The sequence below is a fragment of the Papaver somniferum genome, chromosome 11 (assembly GCF_003573695.1).
Source record: "Papaver somniferum cultivar HN1 chromosome 11, ASM357369v1, whole genome shotgun sequence".
Lineage (NCBI taxonomy): Eukaryota > Viridiplantae > Streptophyta > Magnoliopsida > Ranunculales > Papaveraceae > Papaver > Papaver somniferum.
Window position 1 is genome coordinate 134,420,480 of NC_039368.1, and position 27,397 is coordinate 134,447,876.

The 27,397-nt window shown below is 36.4% G+C and overlaps 2 protein-coding genes, 1 long non-coding RNA gene and 1 pseudogene across 4 annotated transcripts in view; 3 read left to right on the forward strand and 1 right to left on the reverse strand.

Annotated features, from left to right (window-relative positions):
* LOC113322415 overlaps positions 1–510 on the forward strand; it is a 3,109-nt gene extending 2,599 nt beyond the window's left edge. The window contains exons 5-6 of the long non-coding RNA XR_003347135.1: positions 195–289; positions 386–510. This is a non-coding gene — a long non-coding RNA (uncharacterized LOC113322415). The remainder of the gene's footprint in view (positions 1–194; positions 290–385) is intronic.
* Positions 511–1,166: 656 nt separating this feature from the next.
* Positions 1,167–7,581, forward strand: LOC113322408 (ABC transporter C family member 10-like). Of its 2 annotated transcripts, XM_026570490.1 has the most exons (12): positions 1,167–2,661; positions 3,045–3,365; positions 3,449–3,535; positions 3,882–4,466; positions 4,548–4,712; positions 5,012–5,306; positions 5,478–5,692; positions 5,775–6,080; positions 6,193–6,256; positions 6,363–6,602; positions 6,793–6,910; positions 7,469–7,581. In XM_026570490.1, exons 1-11 carry the CDS (start codon positions 1,288–1,290, stop codon positions 6,900–6,902), a joined length of 3,762 nt encoding a protein of 1,253 aa, XP_026426275.1. In that variant the 5' UTR covers positions 1,167–1,287; the 3' UTR covers positions 6,903–6,910; positions 7,469–7,581. The 2 variants fall into 2 exon arrangements, with proteins under 2 accessions (XP_026426275.1, XP_026426274.1); XM_026570489.1 differs by lacking the exon at positions 7,469–7,581 and having other exon boundaries at positions 6,793–7,308.
* Positions 7,582–8,058: 477 nt separating this feature from the next.
* Positions 8,059–13,456, forward strand: LOC113322409 (annotated as a pseudogene).
* Positions 13,457–14,019: 563 nt separating this feature from the next.
* LOC113322411 (berberine bridge enzyme-like 22) lies at positions 14,020–15,608 on the reverse strand. Its single transcript, XM_026570491.1, has one exon. It carries the CDS (start codon positions 15,482–15,484, stop codon positions 14,039–14,041), a length of 1,446 nt encoding a protein of 481 aa, XP_026426276.1. The 5' UTR covers positions 15,485–15,608; the 3' UTR covers positions 14,020–14,038.
* Positions 15,609–27,397: the final 11,789 nt, after the last annotated feature.

A 27,397-nucleotide genomic window follows, 5' to 3' on the forward strand; every position in this document is an offset into this window, starting at 1 on the left:
GTTTTTTTTTTTTTTTTTTTTTTGTACAAGTAAATTCAAGTGATTCTGAAGTTAACTAAATGTTTCATCTATTTTTATCAATCATGAGAATCGTCCGACACTTTATTATTTCACTAAGCAGTGGAGACAGAAAATCACTCAGGGTATCATTTCATTTTTCATCCTTACATTAGTTTTTGATTCTTCATGGGTAGCCCGGTGGTTTTGATCCCAGTGCTAGTGTGATGTGAATTCCCTGGTTGGTGATTGATGGATAGTTGTTCAGTGCTCCAGCCCATAAGTTTAAGAGGTACGTTAGTTACATCATATTGACATGAAACAACAAACGGACCTTCACTTCCAGCTTCCTTCATATGTTAATAGTGTTTATTTGTGAGGTGAACAGACCCGCGGAGTGTATCGATCGGTGCTTCTGGTTTCAGTTTGAACTGTTGATATGTGTTTCCAAGTTGGAGAAATCAGAACACACAGGGCTAACATTCATATGTAGCTGAGGTATGTTGATTCCTAGCAATTACCTAGAGGTAGAAAAATAATTCTGTTTTGCATTCGAGTCTTATTATATCTTCGTTTATTTTTTTGTGTCCTATTGATAGCCGATTAAGTCCAAGTGTCGATTAAGTCCTATTGATATGCAACTTGTGTAGTCCTTTAGATGATTTATTGTCTTATGCAATTATGCACGGATAAGGTTTTTAATTTGAGCCACATACAACAAAATGAAATTTGATATTTAAATGGAGAGGATGTTAGTTTTTGTTACCAAAGATTGATTTGGCACTATCATCATAAATTTTACAACACTCAGTTAGATTCTCTTTAAAATACCTTCAGTGGTGAAAGTCATATAACTAAACTAGTTGGACAGAATCATGGATAACAGTATCAGGAGTGATACCCGTTTTGCTAAAGCTTTTAATCTGAGTCACATACAACAAAGTGAAAATTGATATTGATATTTAAATGAAGAGCATGTTAGTGCATACTGATTTGACAGAGTTGTTTTTGCATTATAGTATATACATAAATCTTACAGAAATCTATTAGATTTCCCCTTAATTTGTCTTATGCAATTATGCACCCATAGAGTTTTAAATCTGAGTCACATACAACAAAATGAAATTTAATATTTAAAAATGAAGAGCATGTTAGTAAATACTGATTTAACAGAGTTGTTTATGCATTATATGATGTTCATAAATTTTACAAAGCTCTACTAGATCTTCCTTAAAACACCTGAAATAGTTAAATGGTGAAAGCTTGTATCTAATCTAGTTAGACAGAAACATGGACACCAATGTTAGGAGTGATACTCCTTTTGCTAAAGCTGGATTTCTTAGTAAACTGTTGTTTTGGTGGTTGAATCCATTGATGAAGCAGGGTAAGAAAAAAACCCTTGAAGATGATGATATACCCATGTTAAGAAAGACGGATAGAGCAGAAACTTGTTACTTATTGTTTGTGGAACAGCTAAAGAAGCAAAAGAAACCTAAACCATCCATTTTATGGGCAATCGTCTTATGCCATTGGAAAGAGATTTTGATATCTGGGTTCTTTGCATTTCTCAAGGTAGTCACTATTTCAGCCGGTCCTTTGTTTCTTGGGGCCGTTATTGACGTTGTAGAAGGTAACGGAGCTTTTAAACACAAGGGTTACATTCTAGTTATATTACTGTTCTTGACAAAATTCATCGAGTCCTTATCACAGAGGCAGTGGTACTTCAGATGTAGATTGTTGGGACTTAAAGTCAGGTCTTTGCTCTCAGCAGCTATTTACAAGAAGCAAGTTGGGTTTTCTGGCGCCGCTAAGACGAAGCTTTCAGCTAGCGAAATAATCAACTATGTCACTGTAGATTGTTATCAAGTAGGGGAATTTCCTTTTTGGTTGCACCAAATATGGACAGCATGCCTTCAAATGTGTTTTGGATTAGCAATTCTTTTTGGTGCAGTTAGGCTTGCATCTCTTGCCGCTTTAGTTGTAATCGTACTCTCCGTGATATGCAATACTCCCTTGGCCAAACTACAGCTTAAGTTTCAGCTTATGCTCGTGGAGGCACAAGACAAAAGGCTGAAGGCTATATCAGAGGCTATTGTGAATATGAAGGTTTTGAAGCTTTACGCATGGGAGATGTATTTCAAATCTGTCATAGAAAGGCTAAGGAAAGAGGAGGTCAAGATTTTGAAAGCTTCTCAGCTGCCGAAAGCTTATAATGTCTGTCTGTTTTGGATTTCTCCCGTATTGGTATCTTCAGCAACTTTTGTTTGTTGCTACTTCATTGAAGTTCCTCTCAATGCAAAAAATGTCTTTACATTCATAGCAAGTTTACGCATTGTTCAGGAACCTATTAGGCAGACTCCAGATATCATAGCAATGTGCATTCGTGCAAAAGTTGCATTTGGAAGGATTGTTGAGTTTCTTGTAGCACCTGAGTTAGAGAGTGGGAAAATTAGGCAGAAGGAATATTCTGAGAAACATAAGCACGCCATTTATATCTGTTCAGGTAATCTCTCGTGGGAAGAAAATCCATCAGTGCCCACCTTAAGGAACATAGACCTAGAGGTTAAAGTTGGTGAGAAAGTGGCTATCTGCGGAGAGGTTGGTGCAGGTAAATCAACCCTATTAGCAGCAATTCTCGGAGAAGTTCCTGAGGTGGAGGGGACAGTAAGTTCTTCTCTTCCACAAGATTCTGCTGTGATTTTAAAATATCAAGGCATATTTCTTGAGAGGCTTAAGTGCCTATGGTTTTGCTGGGAGGTCAACCCTCTGAGAATTTCACACTTCGCAGAATAAAAATCCTACTACTTTTTTTACTTACAATTGTTATCTTCTCCGACGAATCAATTTTGTCAATTTTCTGTTTTTGTGTATAATCCCTTTGTGAATCTAAAAACTTACGAAAATATTAAGATGCATGTACAGCTGTAAATCTCTGATACGCCGAATGGGGAACCACATAATATGAAATTTCAATTCTCGTTGAAAAACATGATATAAGTAAAATTAATGTGACTCATTTTCGTTCCGTTCTTCCTTCTATTGTACAGGTTCAAGTTTATGGAACGATTTCCTATGTTTCTCAGATGGCATGGATCCAGTCAGGAAGTATAAAAGATAATATATTGTTTGGCTGCACCATTGATAAGAAAAGGTATCAAGAAACATTAGAAAAGTGTTCACTGGTGAAGGACCTAGAAATGCTACCGTATGGTGATCTCACCGAAATAGGAGAAAGAGGAATCAATTTAAGTGGTGGTCAGAAGCAGCGTATTCAACTAGCTCGTGCACTCTATCAGGTTGCTGATATATATCTTCTAGACGATCCATTTAGTGCAGTTGACGCCCTTACTGCTATAAGCATATTTAATGTGTGTGATATCACAATTCTCTTTTACTTGCAATTCGTATGTTTTTATTTATCTCATACTGAAATCTAACTGGGTTTTTGTAGGAGTATATAATGGGAGCTTTATCAGGGAAGACGGTGTTACTTGTAACTCACCAAGTTGATTTTCTCCGTGCATTTGATTCAATTTTGGTTAGTATGCAGTTTAAGTCCTTCGTGCTGCATTTGATTCATAAATTTTATGTTTACCTATCATCAGAATTATCAATAGTCTTGTTAAAAAGCTAAGAAAGACTGAGCCCTGCTCTACGTAAGCTTGGCCAGTCACAAATCCTCTGTTCAGGGAGTAACTAATAATATACTAAATTTAGAGCAGTAACTAAAGTATGTTAACACGATTTAGTGAAAAGACCCATGAACTGCTGAAGAATCCACTGCATTATTTTTCTTTCATGCATTTTAAAAGTTCGGTTTTGATATCTGTCACCCATGGTTTAAAACATTAAAATAAATTGAACGGTTCCTATTTTCTTGCCAGTTAATGTCAGATGGGGAGATCCAACAGGGGGATTCATATCATGTATTGTTGTCGTCTAATCAAGCATTTTGCGACCTTGTTAACGCACACAAAGATACAGCTGGTGCTGAAACACACGCTAACATAATTTCTCCGGATAAATGTGGAACCTCTTCTGAAAAGATTGAAAGTTACTGGGTGAATCAGCTAAAAGAATCAGTCGACCATCAGCTGACTGAGCAAGAAGAAAGAGAAACCGGATACACTGGGTTGAAAGCATATGTACAGTATTTGCGTCTGAACAGAGGCTTCTTTTACTTCTCCATAGCTATTGTATGCCAAATCATCTTTTTTGTTCTTCAAATAGTAGAAAACTATTGGATGGCTGCTAATGTTCAGAACCCTCAAGTTAGTAAATTGCGACTGATCCTGGTGTACTCTCTGATAGGATGTACCTCAATGTTCTTTGTACTCTATAGGTGTCTTCTTACAGTTGCTTTGGGTATTAAGTCTTCAAAGTCACTATTCAATCAGCTACTTAATTCTCTTTTTCGTGCACCAACCACTTTTTACGAGTCTACACCACTTGGAAGAATACTTAGCCGTGTAAGAGTCCTCAAAATTAGAATTGAAATGTCTTTTTTTTGAGAACTGTGCGAGGCTAATGTTTCTATATTTCTTATGCAGGTCTCTTCTGATTTGGCTACTGTAGACCTTGATCTCCCAGTCAACTTCGTTGCGACTGTTATATTTGTTATTAATATTTGCTCCAATCTCGGGGTGCTGGCTGTTATAACTTGGCAAGTTTTGTTGGTATCCATACCGATGATATTCGTGGTGATTCTCTTACAGGTAAAAACTCCAATACTTTTCCTGTCAAAATTTTGGGTTATACATATGAAGCATCATTTACATACTTCATAGGACTAAATCCCGAATGGTTGCTCTGATATTCATACAGCATGAATTTTCATGTGACATTGATGGAATTGGCAAGGATGCTGCTTCTTTGATTTGTAGATCTAATAATCAATCTATTAGTTTGTTGTATTTCTGATTCACTTCTTGTGAGACAGGTAACTTGATCTAATAATCTATTCGTTTGTTGTATTTTTGATTCACTTCTTTCGAATATGTCCTTAAACCGATAGAGATACTATTCTGCTTCTGCAAAAGAGTTCATGCAGATTAATGGAACCACCAAGTCGATAATAGCAAGCCATCTTGGCGAATCTATAGCAGGCGCAATGACAATTAGGGCTTTTGAGGAAGAAGATCGATTCTTTTCTGAAAATCTTGATCTCATCGACAATAGCGCTGGTCCTTCTTTTCACATTTTTTCTGCAAATGAGTGGTTAATCCTACGTTTGGAAATGTTCTGCGCCATTATTCTTTGCTCCTCAGCCCTTGTGATGGTTTTGCTTCCTACAAAAACTTTTGGTTCTGGTAGGTGTATCATGTTTGTTTTCTTTTGCCCCTCTGTTCTTGCCTTTAGCTTCGCAGCCCATATTAATAGATTTACTGTTCACAGATAACCAAAAGTTACGAATTAACTATAGAATTTTGTCAAGGGTTTGTCAAATGAGAAATTTGGATTAACTATCTATTTTATGGCAGGATTTATTGGTATGGCACTGTCTTATGGTCTTTCGTTGAACCTATACCTTACAGTTGCTGTACATTACAAGTGCACTTTGACAAATGATATCGTTTCTGTGGAAAGGCTAAACCAGTACCTGCATATTCCCAGCGAAGCCCCAGAACTTGTAGAAGGAAACCGACCCTTCTCCAGTTGGCCTGCGGTAGGTAGAGTGGAGATCCATAATTTGGAGGTAATTAGTTAAAAATATGTAGCATTAGTAAATCATATATGTCCAATAAAGATTAAATACTAAAGCAGTTAAGGTGAAACAGATTAGGTATAGGCTCAATACTCCAATTGTTCTTCATGGAATTAGTTGCATATTTGAAGGAGGGCACAAGATTGGGATTGTTGGTAGAACTGGCAGTGGGAAGTCAACTCTAATAGGTGCTTTGTTTCGGCTGGTAGAACCAGTAGGAGGCAAAATCATCATTGATGACATTGACATTTCAACTATAGGTCTTCATGATCTACGATCTCGCTTAGGGATCATACCTCAAGATCCTACTCTCTTTAACGGGACTGTAAGATACAATTTGGATCCCATTTCTCAGCATACAGATCAGGAAATTTGGGAGGTATTTTCTTTGGTGCTTATATGCCGTGCTTTGTTTTTTAAATCTGGAGAATTTCTTTATGTTCTGCAGAAACAGTGTAATTAATAAGAACTTCTAATGCATGTATGTGAAGGTTCTTGGTAAATGTCAACTTCGGGAAACAGTGCAAGAGAAAGAAAAGGGTTTAGATAGTTCAGGTATACAAAGAAGCTTTACTTGCAAACTATGGCTCTCTTTCGTTTGTGATCTCTAGTTTTCTGTCGCTTCCTCTGTTTTTCTTATGATCATTGAAATTGTTTATAGTTCAACAAGATGGTGTAAACTGGAGCATGGGACAACGGCAATTGTTCTTTCTGGGGCGAGCTCTACTGAGGAGGAGCCAGATATTGGTGCTTGATGAAGCTACCGCTTCAATCGACAGCGCAACAGATTACATTCTCCAGAAAACCATGAGGACAGAATTCGAAAAATGTACTGTTATCACCGTGGGTCACAGAATACCTACTGTTATGGACAGTACAATGGTGCTCGGTATAAGTGATGGTGTGTTTTATACACTCTTGTTAAGTGAATTTCTTTTCAATTGTTACCATTAGCATCAGTCAGAATTACCTTCTTCCAGCAAATCCTATCGATTCTGTTCATGTATGACAATGAGATAACAGTAATTATGGAATCAGATTTGTTATGTGCTTGAAACTGATCAGCAGTACTGTTTTCTACTGTTTTATAGGGAAAATTGTGGAGTACGATGAACCAATGAAGCTGATCGCGGAAGAAGGATCGTTATTTGGGCAACTGGTGAAGGAATACTGGACTCACAGCCACTCTGCATATTCATGATAAAATGGGTACATACATTACAGCACCTTGTTTTGGATATGACTCGGACTCAGATCTCAAAGTATTTAGTACTATCTTTTTTAGTTTTTTGATGCGAGTCAGACCTCAGATCATTCGTCGACTCGAGGTCTGACTTAGATGTAATGCGTTAGATTCAAACGGAAGTTGGTTAAGTTAGAAAAAAAAGAAACAATCTGCCTGTTACAAGTCAGACCTCAGATCATTCGTCAACTCGAGGTCTGACTTAGATGTAATGAGTCAGATTCAAACGGAAATCGGTTGAGTTAGAAAAGAAAATCAACCTGTAAATCTGCCTGTTACATAATCATATGTAGGGTGTTATTTACTGTATGATCATTTGTCAATGTAACCGTTTTTTCCGATATGATGATAAAACGTTTTTTAACCAACGGCTACGATTACCTCCTTAGTTCCCTCACATCCTATATAAAAACACCCCACAGCTTTCATTTCCTCCAAATCTCAAACCCCTAACTCTAATTGGAATTTTTGGAAGAAGAAAACCAGACCCTAACTTTAGCGTTTGGTATGATGTCTTGTGTCAGATGTGATATCTCTAGAGAAGATTAATGAATCTTATAGATCACAAAAGTTTTGTTCAATTTGTGGAAATTCGTTGCAACTGCTTTCTTGATGACCATATCTGACACATAGGGACTTCTACCTGCATTTCTGCTGCTGTATAATTGGAGAAAAACCCACGAATCATCACATCTATATATATCTGAGGTATGTTAATTACTGCTATAAGCTATAACTAGAATTGTTCAGTGTGATTTCTAAATTGCATTGGAAGTGTTCGATAAAATAACTAGGAAGACAGTGTTGACCCTAGTCTGTATTGTGGAAACCCAATTGCTTCAAAATACGTGAAGTCGATCACTAATTAATAAATGCAACCCAGTATTTGTTTTTTATTTTAATTTCTTAGAAAAAGTCCTTTGAAGATTTGATTTTAGACTTTATAGGAAGAAAATATCTTACGTGTTTAGCATGATTAGTTAGTCTATAGAATCTTGAGATGTTTAATTTATTGCCAACCAGATCATGTGGTGATTTTCTTGTATTAGGCTGCTGAAACATTTAATAGGTAAGGCTTCGTTATGTAACCTCATTTTGATGGGGGAAGTCATTGAAATTTGTAAGAGAAATAACAATAGACTGGAATGGACAAGTTCAACAACATTACTGAGGATGAGACTCCTTTTGCTAAAGCTGGACTGCTTGGTAAAATGTCATTTTGGTGGTTTAATCCATTGATGAAGAAGGGTAAGAAGAACGTGCTTGAAGATGGTGATATACCCATGTTAAGGAAAGGAGATAGAGCTGAAAATTGTTTCTTGATGTTCATGGAACAAATGAAGAAACAGAAAGGAAGTAACAATCCAGCCATTTTACGGTCAATATTTCTATGTTACTGGAAAAAGATTTTGATATCTGGGTTGCTTGCATTTCTCAAGATAATCGCTCTTACTTCGGGTCCTTTGTTTCTTAATGCCTTCATTGATGTTACACAAGGGAGAGAAGCTTATAAACACGAGGGTTATGTACTAGTTGGATTACTATTCTTCTCTAAAATCATCGAGTCTTTATCTCAGAGGCAGTGGTACTTCCAACGCAGACTATTAGGGATTGAAGTCAGGTCTCTTCTTTCAGCAGCAATTTATATGAAGCAAATGAGGCTTCATAATACTACAAAATCAAATCATTCAGCCGGAGAAATTGTTAACTATGTAACTGTGGATGCCTTCAGAGTAGGCGAATTCTTTTTCTGGATGCATCAAACATGGACAGCATGTTTCCAAGTTTTCCTTGGATTAATTATTCTATTCTGCGCTGTGGGGTATGCAGCAATTGCAGCATTGGTTGTAATAGTAGTATTCGTGTTATGCAATACACCTTTAGCCAGAAGCCAAAATAAATTTAAGTGTAAACTCGCGGCAGCCCAAGGTCAAAGACTAAAGGCTATGTCTGAGGCTCTGGTGAACATGAAGGTGTTGCAGCTTTACGCTTGGGAGATACATTTCAAGTCTGTTATAGAAAAACTAAGGAAAGGGGAACACAATTTATTAACAGATGTGCAGCTAAACAAAGGATACAGTGCATGCATGTTATGGGCATCTCCTGTGTTTGTTTCATCTTCAACTTTTTTGGCCTGTTACTATCTCAAGGTTCCTCTTACTGCAAGTAATGTGTTTATTTTTATTGCAACTCTGCGCATTGACCAGGAACCTATTAGAATGTTTCCGGATGTTATTGGATCGATAATTCATGCAAAAGTTGCATTTAAACGAATTGTAGAGTTTTTAGGATCACCTGAATTGGAGAGTAAAGTAGCGTTGCAGGTGGGAAATGCAAAGCAAGATAAACACGCCATTCTCATCAATTCACGCAATTTTTCATGGGAAGAGAATCAACCAATCCCGACCTTAAGAAGCATAAAGTTAGAAGTTAAATTTGGGGAGAATGTGGCTATCTGTGGAGAGGTTGGTGCAGGTAAATCAACTCTATTAGCAGCCATACTTGGAGAAGTTCCAAAGGTGGATGGCACAGTAAGTAAAAAGCTTTTGTTTCATTCTAATAGAAATTTACAAATCTATCAAAAAAAAAAAGAAAAAAAAAGAAGAGAATAGAAATCGATGTGATTCTTTGATTTCACCTTCTATTGTTGTTAAAATGGTGAGAACACCATGAAGGACTAGTAGAACAAAATCTCATGAGAAAACTGAACTCAATTAAGTAATTATTGTAGTGTTTGGTTAGGATACTGAACTTGCTTCGTTTTAAATAACTTGAAAAAAAACAACTTAGTATTTGTCGTATACACTGAACCTTTGTAAGTCTCGAAAACTTGCAAGTATGTCAAGGTGTTTATAAAGACTGTAGGAGTATTACATACGAGTATTGAGAATCATACATAAAGATATTTCGTACCCTAATACAAGTTTTGAATGACCTACTGGTTGCTTTTGATTTCCTTCTTGCCATGAAACATGTAACAATACAAATGTGCTCTTTTCATTTCCGACTTTATTCGCAGATCCAGGTTTATGGGAAGACTGCTTATGTTTCTCAGTCGGCATGGATCCGGTCAGGAAGTATACAAGATAACATTCTGTTTGGATGCACCATGGAGAAGGAAAGGTACCAAGAAACACTGGAAAAATGTTCCCTGGTGCAAGATCTTGAGCTATTACCTTTTGGTGATCTCACTGAAATAGGAGAAAGAGGGATCAATCTTAGTGGTGGGCAAAAACAACGTATTCAACTTGCTCGTGCACTATATCAGAATGCAGATATATATCTCTTGGACGATCCATTCAGCGCGGTTGATGCTCATACTGCAACAAGCTTATTCCATGTCAGGCATCAGTTTTCTCTCATTACAAATTATGTTTCCTGTATTTGAATTCTTGTGATTAATATCCACCGTGTGCAGGAATATGTTATGGGAGCTCTTTCAGGAAAAACAGTCTTACTTGTGACTCACCAAGTGGATTTTCTTCCTGCATTTAATTCTGTTCTGGTTAGTTTGCAGTTCAAATCCCACAAGTTATTTTACTGTCCTGCAGTACGACTTTTCACTTCGTATAAAATTTAATAGTAACTTGAACTTTCTTAACAGATGATGTCGAATGGGGAAATCCTAGATGAGGCTCCATACCATGTTTTGTTGGCTTCCAATCAGAAATTTCTTACCCTTGCTAATGCACATAAAGATACAGCTGGCCCTGATAGGCTCAGTAAGATGGATTCTAGCCATAGACGTCTTACCTCTCGGAAAGAGACTGGGAAAAGTATTGATGAGAAGCGGCTTAATGAATCAATGGGGCATCAGTTGATTGAGAAAGAAGAGAAAGAAGCCCGTGATACTGTTTGGAAGCCTTACATACAGTACTTGAATCAGAACAGAGGCTTCATGTACTTCTCACTAGTTATTTTCTGCCAAATAACCTTTTTTTCCCTCCAAACAATGCCGACTTATTGGATGGCTGCTAATGTTCAGAACCCTCAAGTCAGCAAATTGCGACTGATTATAGTATATTTGCTGTTAGGATGTAGCGCAACAGTCTTCATACTCGTTAGATCCCTTTCTACAGTTGCTTTGGGTATGAAGTCCTCAAAGTCTTTCTTTGATCAGTTATTGAACTCTTTTTTCTGTGCACCAGTAGCTTTTTATGAATCTACACCTTTTGGAAGGATACTCAGTCGGGTAAGAATCACTACCATAGTTAGAGCTGACATTTACTTTTTGAGAATTCCATGCACTAATGTTTCTATGTTTCACACGTAGGTCTCATCTGATTTGAGTATTCCGGACCTTGATCTCCCATTTTGTTTTGTTGGTGCTTTTCTTGCTTCTATTAGTACTTTGGTTAATTTTGGTGTGGTGTCTGTTATTACTTGGCAAGTATCGTTGGTCTCTGTACCAGTGGTATATATGGTGATTCATTTACAGGTAAAGCTCAATAATTTTCTTCTTTGTTCACACTTGTGATCTTAATCCATGTATAAAATACACATCTGACTATATACTTGTGCTCAGCAGAGATATTATTCTGCTTCTGCGAAAGAATTTATGCGGATTTATGGAACAACCAAGTCTCTGGTGGCAAGCTATCTAGGGGAATCCATAGCAGGAGCAATGACAATTAGGGCTTTTAAGGAAGAAAACCGATATTTACAAAGAATCTTGACCTCATCGACAGAAACGCTAGTGCTTCATTTCATATTTTTGCTGCAAGTGAGTGGTTGATCCAACGTTTGGAAATACTATGTGCTGTCCTTCTTTTCTCCTCGGCCCTTGTGATGGTTTTGCTCCCACGGAAAACTTTTTCTCCTGGTAATTACATTCTTCTTTGCAAAATTCTGTTACTGAACTTAAAAGGGAAAAAAGAACGGCGAAATGATATTCTACCAGGAGCTTGATTAATGTTTCAACCAATCATTCTGTTTGCAGGATTTGTCGGGATGGCACTGTCGTATGGTCTTTCGCTGAACATGTTTCTTATTGTTGCTATGAACAATCAATGCACATTGTCAGATAACATCATTTCGGTGGAAAGGTTAAATCGATACATGAACATTCCTAGTGAAGCCCCGGAGGTCATAGAAGGAAACCGTCCCTTTCCTAGTTGGCCTGCCGTAGGTAGAGTGGAGGTCCATGAATTAAAGGTAACAACTAATAATACCATGTGCAACTTCTGGATAACATTTTAACGCTATGTCTAATACAGATTAGTATACTTCAGAAAAAAAATTGATTTCAAGCAGATGAGATACAGACTGAATACTCCAATTGTTCTTCAAGGGATTACTTGCACATTTCAAGGAGGACACAAGATTGGGATTGTTGGGAGAACTGGCAGCGGGAAGTCAACTCTGATAGGTGCTTTGTTTCGACTTGTAGAACCAGTTGAGGGAAAAATCATCATTGATGGTGTTGATATCTCAACAATTGGACTTCATGATTTACGGTCACGCTTAGGGATCATACCTCAGGATCCCACTCTCTTTAACGGGACAGTGAGATACAATTTAGATCCCCTTGAGCAACATACTGACCAAGAAATTTTGGAGGTACATACTTTTATGTTTATTGTATTACTTACAGTTCCTTGTTTTAACCTTTCTTTTTGTTACAAACTAAATACGATTTTCCATGAGAATGTATGAAGGTTCTTCAAAAATGTCAACTTCGTGAAGCTATGCAAGACAAAGGAGATGGTTTGGATAGCTCAGGTAAGGTTCTTTCTTTCTATCTTTTCTTCATTTCTCTCCTTTTTCTGCTTTGTGTTGGAATCTGTAATTAAGTTCCTGCAATTATTTTGCAGTTCAGCAAGATGGTGTAAACTGGAGCATGGGTCAACGCCAATTATTTTGTTTGGGCCGAGCTTTGTTACGAAAGAGCAAGATATTGATTCTTGACGAAGCTACTGCTTCCATCGACAATGCAACGGATTCCATTCTTCAGAAAACCATACGGACGGAATTTGCGAGTTGTACAGTTACTACGGTAGCCCATCGAATACCGACTGTTATGGACAGTACAATGGTGCTTGCCATCAGTGATGGTACGTTTTTTACATTTGTAGCAAGTGAAATATCTGTTGATCTGAATATTTACTAACCTTGCAAAATGCGATTCCTTTTCATTCTGCAGGATAATAGAATACGATGAACCTTTGAAGTTGATGAAGGAAGAAGGATCACTTTATTCGCAGCTCGTCAAAGAATACTGGTCTCATTGCAACTCTGCAGAATCATTATGAAAAGCGGAAAAAAAAAAGGTACAAGGATATGGAACTAGTATTTTCAGAGTTTAAGACTTAGTTGGTCTTTCAAGAAAATGTAAATAACACACTATGAAAATGGAGTAGATAGGAAAATCTATGACAAGAAATGTGGGATATGCCACCATTTGAAATCTGGTGGGTGGACAGTAAGTCCAGGCTAATCTGTAAGCTGTTTTTAATTCTGTCAGGGCACCCACTTTGGTAGCCCTGTTTTTTTGTTTTTTTTCTTATTTAGCCCCTTCATTTTTTTTTCATTTAAGTACTCTCTTCGTTCCATTTTACTTGATGTCGTAGAGTTTTTCACGCAGATTAAGAAATAACATAGAGAGTAAATTTTTTCCAAATCTACCCATATTAATAGCTTCCTAAAAATTTAAAGCACCTAGTTTTTAGTTTCTATATTTAGTGTAAATTATGAATCCCGTTGTAATTTACTTAGGATAGAGTATTTATCCTCCATGGAGTGGATTTAAAAATTAGAGTAATTATCCATCTACTGATTTTAATAAAAATTAATGGTGGTATGGTATGATTCCAAAGCAAGGACAAACTAGTGAGAATTTGGAAAAAAAAAAGCTTACTCGTCTATTTTGGAACATAAAAAAAAACGCTAAAACATCGATTAAAATGGAACCGTGAGTGTATGTTTTCCGCATGTTTTTTATTGAAATAATACACGTAACATATCAGTTTTATTGAAATAATACACGTAACATATCAGTTTATCGACGGAAAAATAAAATCACTAGTGATCTTATCTCACTCTCAAACAAATCAAACAGTAAAAAGTTGCCATGGAATTAAAAATTGATTGGGTTACTAGCATGAAAATGGTGGAATACTCTGTTCATCATTGAAGTAATTTTGTGGATCAACTTCTTTCTTAACCATTGCCAATCTTTTGAAATTCCCTTTAAAATACTTTATTCCCCATTGAGTAGCTTTTAAATAATTCACATTTGGAAGATCATCATTCTTACCCAAATCAAAATCTCTGTAATTGACATAAGCAGCTCTTGGAGTACATGAAACATATGGAGTCATGTAACTGTAAAGATCCCTCATCCAATCTATATGTTTTTGAGATTCTTCCCCTTGATTCCATTTCACAATGTATTGAATCTCATACAGATTACCTTTTCTATGCGGGAACGGTATTGCCGTCTCTGGAATCTTATTCATATATCCTCCAAACGGCTCTAGAATTATGAAAACCATGTTCATTTCTTTTTCAAGAACTCTTTTCCAAAGCCCTTGGAATCCAGTCTGCGGAATCGGTTTTTGCACGTAATCGGATTTGGCTTTGAAAGGCAAAGTATCGGGGTGAGTTCTGTTTAGTAGTGTCTCAGTTGGAATTTGTCGATAGAAACCGAAGTTTATGACTGATTCAATCCAACCCATTTCCTTACAGTCGTTCGCGGTCAACCCAAGCTCGGGGAAGCTTCGTTGCATTATTTTGAGTAGATCTTGAGCACGGCCAAGATACAAAGAGTTGAAAACAATGTTCACTGTTTTTTCTCCATTCCAAGTGCCCAGTTGTATGATGATTCTAATGAATAGATCTTCAGGAAGTTTATGTGCAATTTTTTGCCATTTCATAAGAAGCTTCGTTGCATCTTGTTCTAGTACTCTACTAGGTGAGAAAACAGTGACTATTTGTGGCACTCGAACTAATTTGATTTTCCATGAAAGAATGATTGCAAAACTCGCACCACTTCCACCTCTGATTGACCAAAACAAATTTTCGCCCATCGAAGTCCGATTGAGGATGTTGCCGTTAACATCAAGTACCGTGGCATCAACAATATTATCCGCAGAAATACCATATTTTCTCACCAAAGTTCCAATACCACCTCCGCTGAAGTGCCCACCAACACCAAGAGTAGTACAAGTCCCGACAGGGAACGCCAGAGTTTTACTTTTTTCATTAATTCTGTAAGAAAGTTCACCAACTGTTGCACCAGCCTGTACCCATGCAGTTTCAGTTTCAAGGTCGATAGAAATGGATCGATAATTTACGAGATCGATGATGATGAACGGGAAATTTGACGTAGAAGATAAAGCTTCATAGTCATGACCTCCACTTCTTACTCTGATTTGTAAACCATTTTGTTTACTACAAAGTAGGGCTTTTCTTATTTCTAAATCATTCTTTGGTGTAAGTATGATAGTTGGTTTTTTAGAAGTGGCAACCAATCTAAGGTTTTGAATGGAAGTTGTAGGAAAGTTTAATGGAAATGGATGTGAAGATGTTTGTGGAGACATGCATTGAAGAAAAGTATTGTTTTGAGCAGCGGCAGCATTGATTAATGATGAAGCATTAATCCATGAAACCGATGAAAACACTGTGATAAAATTCAAGAATAGATGAATTTTTACACATGTTTGTGTTAGTGAGTTTCTTGATGAATAACTCATTCTGTGTTTCTTGAATTTGATCAATGCTGAAAGAGTAGTTTATATATTACTTATAAATATAGCAGCTGTTGTCACAGTTTGTTAGTTTTTTGGTTTTTTTGTAAATAAATAAAATGAAACTGGAAATGTAACGTTGCTTCCAAAGATCTATCAGATTACATTAGTTAATGATATCCGATACATTAAATGCAACATCATGCAACATTTGTTTTTTTTCCTTTCTTTTTTTTGCAATTTACGAAATTTTGTTAGAACTACGATAATGAAATATTGAAAAATGCGCGGTTAAGTCGTATCCAGGATAAAACTGTCCGTTGCAAGTACTATAAGCACTACAACACTTGCCAACTTACAAACTCAATAACAAGGAATCGATTAGGAGGAGAAATAAACACACAAGTGCACAACAAAGTGACAAGAGGGGAAAATAGCTTAGGGATAATAGACTGCCCGCCCTGGTACATTTTGAAACGAAGAAATCATTTTTCTTTTATAGACAGTTGAAATGAATTTGACATACATTACTTTTGGTAACCTACCCATTAAACATCAAACTGTTTAAGAAATTAAAATCATGTTTTAATTTTAATAAAATAGTTTAGTGAAATTAAATTTTTGTTTTAAATATTCCGTTTAGGAATTAAGATCCTATTTAAATAATCCGTTCAGAAGTCTTGTTTCGATTTTAATCCATTTAGCAATTAATACTTGTTTTTAACTTTAACCTTGGTTAACTCATGCATGTGCATATATGCACTAGTCAAGACAAATGTCTCTTGTCTACCCATATTCGTATTTCATTCACTGGTACAATACAGTCAATATTCTTAGACTTTTAGGTCATTAGATTAATTTTAGCCGACACTATAAAATTAAAACCCATTAAAAAGAATAACCTTTAAAAGATTCATTTTCTCCAACAAATCTTAATGCGTGTATATATGGCTTTTTTTAAGTACCAAGCATTAATGTTTTATTGATATTGCAAATCAGACTTCGACGATTTTGCAATATCTGGCTACATCACGTTTTCCCACGTCTTTTTCTGGAAAGCCATGAACTCCATGATTTATTTCGCGAGCTTCCGGCGGTGAAAACCCCTGTTAGTCTAACATCACAAAAAAAAAAAAAAAACCTTCTAATATTTAAATTTTTTCTTATAAATTATTATCATTATCATCTCGTGAATCTCAATGATTTTCTAATATTTAAAAATAAAACACGATTTTTTTCAGTGATACATAATCGGATCTGAATCTCAATGATTTTCTAATATGTAAAAATAAAACACTAACTTTTCCAGTGATACAGAATCGGATCTGGATTTTTTTTGTAATATATTGTATTACTAAAAACAGTAGTTTTTTATAGACCGAGAAAACAAACCAAGTAAAAACGGCCTCTTACATTTTTATTTTTTTGTGGACCCCGTCTCTCGAGAGAGGTGCAGGGATAGGTTATGAGGGGCAGTTTTTTTGTGTGTGGTTTTATCCCATTAATTGTGACTGAGCCTCTGGAAAATAATATAATGTATTTGTTTACTTTTTTTTCTTCTGCTCATTAATTGTGAGCCTCTGACCTTCTAGCTATCTTTGAACACAGGTTGGTGGTTGGTCAAAGTTATCGAAGTCATAGTCTGGGGCTCCTGGCCGTAGAATTTTAAAAGTCCTCCCTAAAGTATCCTATGCGCCCCACTGCGTGCCCACTAGTTATCCTATCCTTGTAAGTTGTTGCATCGATCGATAATGTTGACGTCGTATGCCACTTTAGTAAGCAAAAATCGAGACTTGCATGCCTCCAAGGCTCCAATAATATAACTAAAACTAGCTAGCGATTTGCTGTCCTGGCTTGTCTCTGGTGCAAGATTTTCTTCCATAAATGCCAATATTATTAGATAGAATCAACTGCATTAGTCAGAGTAACACTATGTTTGTTTACTCCTGACTCATCCGAGTCATCTGGATCTGAGTGAAATCACTTGACTCATCTGGATCTGACTCAATATGTTTGTTTTGAGTCAGATCTGACTCAAAAAACGTGAGTCAGTAGTTTGGTCCCGTGGTCAGGGGTATTTTGTTACCTGACTCAAATGGGTCCGAGTCAGGAGTTATGTCTGAGTCATAGATCGAGTCAGATCTGACTCAAAATGCAAAACAAACGGTCTGACTGCTGACTTAGCCCGAGTCAGAAATTGACTTAGATCCAGACGCCGAGTCAGCTGCAAACAAACAAGATGTAAGTAGCTCGTCATTTTTTTTTCTCTAAATTCCTCCTAGTTTTACACTTTTCATACACATCCTTGTCAGACAAATTAAACCCTTCCGAATGGAATCCCCACACTTGATGCTTCCTTGAGAGAAAACTAACAAGGTAGCACACTGACAGGTTCATGTATACAACCAGAACTATTAGATTCTGTCATAAGTAATTGTAATTCGTCATTTAGGTAGCTTGATCTTGTGATGGTAGTCAAAGGATAGTGTAAGTGCATGTCTAAAACATTGTCACCAAGGAAGAGTGCTTTCTCGTACAGCTTCTAAACATGAACCAAGAATCATACATTTTTGGGATCTTATCATGTTAAGTAAGTCGAGTATTCTTGGCTAAAACTGAGTTCTCTCTCAAAAAAAAAATAAATAAAAATAATTATAATTATAATAAAATAAAATGTATGATTCTTCCACCATTAAAAAAATTAAAAAAATAATTTGATTTTCCTTTAACAAATATTCTTCCAACAAGACAAGTACCTAACACATGTGTCGCCTACGTATTATATTTAGATAATGTTTATGGAATGAATGATAAAACTAGGCGCCCGATTAGAGATGGCAAACAAGCCAAAACTCGTGAATTAACTCGTGTCAGGTCCGTGAAAACCCGAACCCGGCTCGGCTTGTTTTAAAACAAGCCGGGTTCGGGTTGGAGAAATGTCGGCTTGTGAGTAAACGGGTTAACCCGGCCCGGCCCGTGAACCTGCGGGTTCAACCCGTAAACCCGTGACTGAGTTGCACTTAATCGTCTGGGGAATCACATAAACTTAAACATCAGATGAAATGTAATCCTTTTCATGTGTGCAAAATGCAAAGGTAACAGTAGAAATTCCCTGTCCAAATGAATTAAGATAGACTCCGAGTAAAGCCAAAACCACGAATTAAGATAAACTCCGGGTACAACTATCAAATAAGAAATGACCCTAAGTATAACCACGCCATGCGAATAATCACCAAAACATGCACAATAGTTCGACCATAGCCGATAAATAGAGAAGATCTCGAATGTGCCTGAATTTCAAAATCCAAGTAAGACCCACACACTACATTTTGGTACATTACGCATATGGCCACCCTATGAGATTCACAATTTAAATCAGAACATTAATTTGAACTGACAAGAACAGATGAAATACATATCTTCTGATCAATTTACATATATAACATTATACAGACTATTATGACCCAACATATGATAATAGTACAAAACGCGCACGCCTCCAACGTCTGCTTTCCACAGCTAGTTCACATTCTCGAAATTCCATCAACGAGCGAGCACCATAAATAATTACAGAGCCTTGGCAGAGGCAATAGAATTCTCCACTGAGGGGGCAATTTGATAAGCACCATAACGGTTATTTCTTTTTTGTTCACAATACTTAATTACATGTTTAATATGTACAATGTATACTAAAATTGATCATTCAATTCTTTCTGAAATGTACTTTTAAATGTATCTATCTATAACCCTCATTTGGGTTTTTAATGAATGGCAATTGAATCCACGAGGCTTTTGCATTTCAGATGTTTTTCGACTTATTTTCCTTAGTATTATTACATTTACAATTGTACAGTTAGTGCGTGGTGTACCATTTTTATTCCTTTAGTGAGTTAACAAAATAAGCCTCAAAGAGACTCCAGAGGGAAGTACAAAGACAAAGCCAAATTGAGCCCCGCGCAGGCACGTACCCTAAGAAGTCGAAGGGGAATCAGAACAGTTAGATTAATGAGTTTTCTGAATTGAGTCATGTGCGGGCTAACCCGTGAACCCGCGGGTTCAACCCGTTACGGGCACGGGTTGAAGAAATGACAACCCGTGAAGAATTTTAACCCGCGGGTTTCAACCCGTATTAACCCAAACCCGTGGAACCCGTAACGGGCAAGCCCCGGCCCGCCCGTTTGTCAGCTCTACGCCCGATCATCAATAGTAGACTATTGTTTTGGAGTATTTCGGATTCAAGAACAGATGATTAAACATGTTGTTGCGAGTGAGTTTCTTGATGAACCCATTTTATGTTTCTTCAATTTGATCAATGCTGTGTTAGGATGAGATGTTGTGGTGAAATCTTCAACACTTCTTTCGGTGGAGAATGTTCAGTATATATAAGAATTACATTACCCTAAATAGGGCGTATATTACATGTATAAGAATAACAAAGATGTTGCGCAATCATGCCTTTGACACAGGCCGTACAACTGTGATTAGGGACTGAGTCTCTGGTAGTTGGCATACTAAAGGATCAGCGTTAATCAAGCCACTAATATAGGATTTAGCTGCTGTATAATTAACATCCCTCCTCAAGTTGAGCGTGAGTTGAAATGTTCAACTTGTCTATGAGATCTTGAAATCTTGGTGAAGTTAGGCCCTTAGTAAAGATGTCTGCAAGTTGATCTTTAGAAGAAATAAACTTCACTTGTGACTGTTTTCTAGCAACTCTTTCTCTGACAAAATGGTAGTCGATTTCTATGTGTTTAATACTCGCATGAAACACTGGATTGACTGTAAGATACTTTCCTCCAAGGTTGTTGCACCATAAAGAAGGAGTAGATAAAGGAATTCCTAGTTTTTTGAGTAATGACTGAATCCATACCAGTTCTGACGTAGCTATTGCAATGCCTCAATACTCTGCTTCATTGCTTGATTTAGACATAGTTCATTGTTTCCTTGCACTCCATGATATCAAAATGCCACCAAATTAGATATACAATATACACTTGTTGACCACATGTCATCTAAATTTCCTGCCAAGTCGCTATCAAAATAAGCATGAAGTGATAAATCTGTTGATTTTCGTGCTTCAGATAACGAAGAATTCGCTTCACTAATTGTTTGAGCACTGCTCGGCCGAACTCGCATGCGTTGCTATCTCAAGCATGTTTGTCAATGTTTACAAGTGATCAAAACTATAAGTCTTGATTTCTAGTCTACTTATAGCTAAGTCTCGGACTAGGATAGAAACTGTAGTTGAGCTCAATACTCCATGGTGATCATCATACAAAGACGAAGAACTACTCAAGGAACTTGTGGAACTTCATCGACTAAAAGGTATGTGGAGACTTGAACTTATATATCACTCAAAAGTTTATCTACTCTATCCCCTATCTTGAGACAAAAGTCGTATTGTTATATAGACTTTGATTATACACATTTGTTATTTCGAGCCGAGTTTATCTCGCGTATCTATTTCTCGAAATATGTGTTGGTAAGCTTTCGCTATGGCCAAGTTCATCTTTACTAATGATGAAAGTCATATTAAGTTTCAATTACTTGAAAACGGCTTTGACGAAAAAATGGTTTGTGAATAACAATCATATAACGTCCTCTAATAATGTTTCAATAATTGAAATGAGAGTTTAGAATAAATAACCTTGGAAGGATATAAACATTGTGTGGCAACACATATGTGTATAAGTCCTTATTCCTTGAACCAAAGTATGTGTACTTTGCTGCTCAGGAAAACCGGAACTAAAGTCCGCGTACCAGCACGGGCACCATCGGAAGTTCACGTCCCGTGAAAATCTGCGGGAGTTTGTGAAATGAAAAGAAACTCATTCCGAGTACTTAAGTTCGCGTACCAGTCTACGTACTTAGGTTGGTTATTTTCTAAAAACGATTATTCGTTAACTTAAACTTATATAAACTAAGGAATGGATAATTGCAAACCGTGGCTATAAAGTTCATGAATTGATTCGAGTGAATCAAATCGTTTTTCTTCGATTGTGTCTTGTATACTTCTATAAGATCTAAGCAATTGAAAAACTCTCTAACTAGTTCATTTGAGTCATTAGAACTAGTTGTGGCAAAGAAGAATATGATTGATATGGAAGTGCTCATATGGCTAACCATTTGGTTAACTACTGTTGAACCAACTAAGTGTACATGTTTGGGTACGGTTACGCAAACCTAAATAAACGTGCATTTCATTTGTGTGTAACAAGCTAAGTTCGATCTAACGGTTGAAAGATATTAGCTTGAATCTAATCAGATTTTCATCTAACGGTGATTATTAAATGCTTTGTTGCTAAGCTAACATTGATTGCAAACCCTGATTTGAAAGTCTATATAAAGGAGAAGTTTCTTAAAGGAAAGTTTGTTATAGAAAGGGCTTATGATCGTACTGTTAGCGAACCTGAGTTTCACTATTTTATGAACCAACATGAGTGGGGCTATATTCATGATGGTCTTGGGTCCTCTTATCCTGAGATGACTTGCCAGTTTTATGCTAACCTGCATGCTTCCAACAAAGTCAGTTGTTGCTTCAAGATAATGGTTGGAGGGATAACATTTGAGGTAAACCGTGAAGTGATTGCATATTTGTTGAACTTATCTATTGATCGTTCGTTTGCAATTCCTCAACCTGAGAATCACAGACCAACTCAGGGTCAACTATCTGAATTGCTTCTAAATAGAAGTGAATCATGGTTTGGGGGAAAGTTGTCTTTTGACAACATTATATTTCATTTGAAGGTCTTCAGTAAATTGGTTGTTGCAAATCGGATTCCAAGTACACTTGATAAGAATCTGTGGAGCAGAACCCTTGCTGAGATGGTTTGTTATCTTATCTCTGGTGAAGAGACTGATTTCTGTGGTCTGATTATTTGTCAGATGATTCATATGGTTTCGCAGAAAAGGAATCTTGGGTTCCCATGTCTTATCAGTAGAATCTGCAGTCAATTTAAGGTTAAACCGATTGGCACCTGCACTGGTTATGCTTCTCCTCTATCCCAGAAAGACATCAACAAGATGAAGAAGCCAATCACTTCTGAAGAAAATCTTCTTAATGAAAGAATCGAGTTCCTACAGGAACAACTGAGCTACGTGTTGGGAAATCATCCTGAATTAACTAAACATGTGTGTTAGATTGCCGAGAAATATAATCGCAATCAAGCTTAGTTCCTTCATTTTCTGTTGTTAAACTTCTTTTCTGAAGTAATACTCTAAGGGTTGTAATAACTTTTTATTTAGATTTGAATGTTTTTCTGCATGCTAAAAGTATTACATCCATGAGAAGTTTTTAATACTTGTTCAAAAGTTATCTCTATTATGTCGATATGAATGTATTGATGGAAGATAGAATGAATTTTTGGAATTACAAAAGTTAAAGCCTTTTATGTCATATTTTGATGGAAGAAAAGATAAAACTTTTGTTTACGAGGATTTTTTATATTGTATGTCATTGTGCAAATAGTGATGAAAATTAGACGAATCCTTGTCTATTCCGCAGTATTGATCTTCCCTGATTCATATTTTTTATGTATATACTGTGCAGATCCGTAAGTTCTCTTATGTTGAGCATTTCTGATTAAATTAAACATGGGTTTTATTGTGGTTAATTTAATTGAGTATTTTTGGATTCAAATTCGTATTTGTATGTGATTTGTCTTGTCCAAAGAAATCCTTATTTTCTTGTGAAAGTAATGTCGCTCTTGTTGTTCTTTCAGAAATGACATTTTATGGGGGAGAGTTCTTAATTGAACTTGTGCTTAATTTCCAAATCTTTATGGGGGAGTGCGGTTGTGGAATATTATAGGAGTTATCTTGTATCTTTATAAACTCCTTGATGAAAGCATTTAGCTTCGGCTATATGATTGCATCTAAAAATTTGATATGTGCTTTCTGTTGGTCATGAAATTTCTTTATGGAAATTTCATTAGGATCCCACTAGTTTTCATACCTTTGACAATTTTATTGACAAAAAGGGGGAGAACTAATGTGTAGTTCACACTACAAGTACATATGATTTTTGGATCATTATGTAAGGGGGAGTGGTTTCCATGTGAAATGAGTATTGACTAATTAAGGGGAGTGATACATATCACCACAGTATTGTTGTCGAAGTTGTGATACAATTAAACTTTGATGTTGTGTAATAATACTATGACACTGTTAATAATGATTGAGAATTCTTGTTTTCTCATTGTTATAGCTACGGATTTTCAACAACGATGATATTAAACTCACAACCTTTGGAATCATTGGAGTGCTTGGAAGTGAAGAAGATTTCGAGTAATGTTGAAGAACCAAGGATATCAAACATGTGGAAGAGAAGCTAAAAAGTTTATTTATTTATTTTTTATTCCATATGTATTGATAGTTTTGTCACTATAATTGACAAAGGGGGAGCTTGTTAGAGAACTGCTCGGTCGAACTCGCATGCATTGCTATCTCAAGCATGTTTGTCAATTTTAGTGATCAAAACTATAAATCTTGATTTCTAGTCTACTTATAGCTAAGTCTCGGACTAGGATAGAAAGTGTAGTTGAGCTCAAGACTCCATGGCGATCATCATACAAAGACGAAGAACTACTCAAGGAACTTGTGGAACTTCATCGACTAAAAGGTATGTGGAGACTTGAACTTATCTATCACTCAAAAGTCTATCTATTTTATCTCCTATATTGAGACAAAAGTCGTATTGCTATATAGACTTTGATTATACACATTTTCTATTTCGAGCCGAGTTTATCTCGCGTATCTATTTCTCGAAATATGTGTTGGTAAGCTTTCTCTTTGGCCAAGTTCATCTTTACTAATGACGAAAGTCATATTAAGTTTCAATTACTTGAAAATGGCTTTGACGAAAAATGGTTTGTGAATAACAATCATATAACGTCCTCTAAGAATATTTCAATGATTGAAATGAGAGTTTAGAATATATAACCTTGGAAGGATATAAACATTGTGTGGTAACACATATGTGTGTAAGTCCTTATTCCTTGAACCAAAGTATGCATACTTTGCTGCTCAGGAACCGGAACTTAAGTCCGCAAACCAGTACGCGCACCATCGGAAGTTCACGGCCCGTAAAAATATGCTGGTGTTTGTGAACTGAAAACAAACTCATTCCGGGTACTTAATTACTCGTACCAGTCCGCGTACTTAGGTTGGTTATTTTCTAAAAACGATTATTCGTGAACTTAAACTTATATAAACTAGGCTATAAAGTTCATGAATTGATTCGAGTGAATCAAATCGTTTTTGCTTCGATTGTGTCTTGTATACTTCTATAATATCTAAGTAATTGAACAACTATCTAACTAGTTTATTTGAGTCATTTGAACTAGTTGTGGTAAAGAAGAATATGGTTGATATGGAAGTGCTCATATGGCTAACCATTTGGTTAAATACTGTTGAACCAACTAAGTGTACATGTTTGGGTACAATTACACAAACCTAAATAAACGTGCATTTCATTTGTGTGTAATAAGCTAAGTTCGATCTAATGGTTGAAAGATATTATCTTGAATCTAATAAGGTTTTCATCTAACGATGAATATTGAATGCTTTGTTACTAAGCTAACATTGATTGCAAACCCTGATTTGAAAGTCTATATAAAGGAGAACTCTAACTACTTGGAAAACTAATCCCCACACCTTCTGTGTGGTACTAGTTGTATTAGCTATAGGCGATTATCCTTTAACCTTAGGTTTCTTCTCGAGACCCTGTAAGTTAACGACTTGAAGACTTCATTGGGATTGTGAAGCCAGCCCCAACTATTTTCTCTGTAGTTGCGTGATATGATCTTGCTATTTCTATCGTATTTGAGTACAATCGTAAGATTGGCTTGAGATTGATTTCTCCGATAGGCAAGATATAAAAGAAGTCACAAACACCTTCGTCTAATCATTTGTGATTCCGCAATATATTTTTTCTCTAGTCGAATAAGATTATTGTGAAGTGATTGATAATTCTAGGATGTTCTTCGGGAATATAAGTCTGGGTTATCAATTGGTTCCTGATCACCTTGATTTAACAAAAGATAGAACAAAAAACTCGTAGGTATTTCTGTGGGAGATATATTTATCTATTACAGTAGAATTTTCTGTGTGATACCGATTTGTTTATTAAAGTCTTCGACTTTGGGTCGTAGCAACTCTTAGTTGTGGGTGAGATCAGCTAAGGGAATCAAGTGTGTAGTATCCTGCTGGGATCAGAGACGTAAGGAGCGCAACTGTACCTTGGATCAGCGTGAGATTTATTGGGGTTCAACTACAGTCCAGACCGAAGTTAGTTTGTAGTACACTAGTGTCTGTAGCGGCTTAATACAGTGTGTGTTCAATATGGACTAGGTCCCGGGGTTCTTCTGCATTTGCGGTTTCCTCGTTAACAAAACTTCTGGTGTCTGTGTTATTTCTTTTCCGTGTTATATTTTGTTATATAATTGAAATATCACAGGTTATGCGTTGAATCGATCAATTGGGGAATCCAACCTTTGGTTGTTGATTAAAATTGATTTATCCTTGAATATTGGTCTTTGGTACCGTTCAAGTAGTTTCTCTTGTATTCAATTAAACTCGCAGATTTCTATTTGCTTGAGTAAGTATTGAATCGAGAAAGTGAGATATAACTCTTTGATATACTTTTATTAAGATTGAGTCTGACTGTCTAGTTGATTCTCTTAAAAGTATATTGTAGTTTGTCCATACAGATTGCTAAGCGAAATATTGGGTGTGGTTGTTAGACCCCCGTTTTTTCACTAATTCCCAGTGTTCCTCGTAAGGATTGTGCATATATTGGCAAACTTTTGCAACTGCAACAACGACATCTGGTCTAGTAAGATGAAGGTACTGAATAGCTCCTACGACACTTTTGTACAAGGTTGAATTATCAAATTTGTTGCTTCCAACTCGTTGTACCTTTGCATTGGCTGCAAGAGGAGTGCAGATAGGCTTTACACCATCCAAGGATGTAAGTTTAAGCAAATCATCAATGTACTTACCTTTAATGAGTATTATTGCACCTCCTTGTGTGATCACCTCGATACCCAAAAAAATAATTGAGATTACCCAAATCACGAACTGCAAACTTTGTACTTAAGTCACTGATGAGTTTACTGACAAGTAGTGAACTTGAGCCTGTGACTATGATGTCATCAACAAAGACAAGTACATAAGTAATACCTTGTTTTTATTTCTGCACAAATAAGGAGGAATCATCTATCGAGCCATTGAACCCAAAGTCTGCTAGATAAGAGCTGAGATTAGAGTACCATGTGTGTGGAGCTTGTTTTAAACCATATATCGACTTCTTGAGTTTACACACATAAGTTGGGTTTTTAGGATCAACATATCCAGGAAGTTGTTTCATGTAAACTTCTTCTTCAAGCACACCGTGAAGAAACATATTTTGAACATCCAATTGTTTCATGTCCCAATTATGTGCTGCTGTTATAAAGAGAACTAATCTTATAGTGCAAGGCTTGATCACTGGGCTGAACGTTTCACCATAGTCTTCACCTTCTTTCTGATGATGACCATTTGCAACTATCCGTGCTTTTCTTCTGTCCAAATCTCCATTCGGATTTTTCTTAACTCGAAACATCCACTTGAAACCTAGTTATCACATTCAATCCATCAACATATGGTACTTTAGTCCACGTACCATTACGTATATGAGCATTGGTTTCTGCATCCATGGGTGGTCTCCAGTTTGTATCCTTAGATGCTTCTGTATATGACTTTGGCTCGAAAAACTCATCAGTTTGT

Bases quoted from the DNA above. Each gene is read 5' to 3' on its own strand.
- LOC113322408 (XM_026570490.1), top strand. From the start codon at position 1,288: ATGGACACCAATGTTAGGAGTGATACTCCTTTTGCTAAAGCTGGATTT. The intron at 3,366-3,448 runs GTGTGTGATATC...GGGTTTTTGTAG, and splicing joins CTGCTATAAGCATATTTAAT to GAGTATATAATGGGAGCTTT. The intron at 5,693-5,774 runs GTAATTAGTTAA...AAGGTGAAACAG, and splicing joins TGGAGATCCATAATTTGGAG to ATTAGGTATAGGCTCAATAC.
- LOC113322411 (XM_026570491.1), bottom strand. From the start codon at position 15,484: ATGTCTCCACAAACATCTTCACATCCATTTCCATTAAACTTTCCTACA.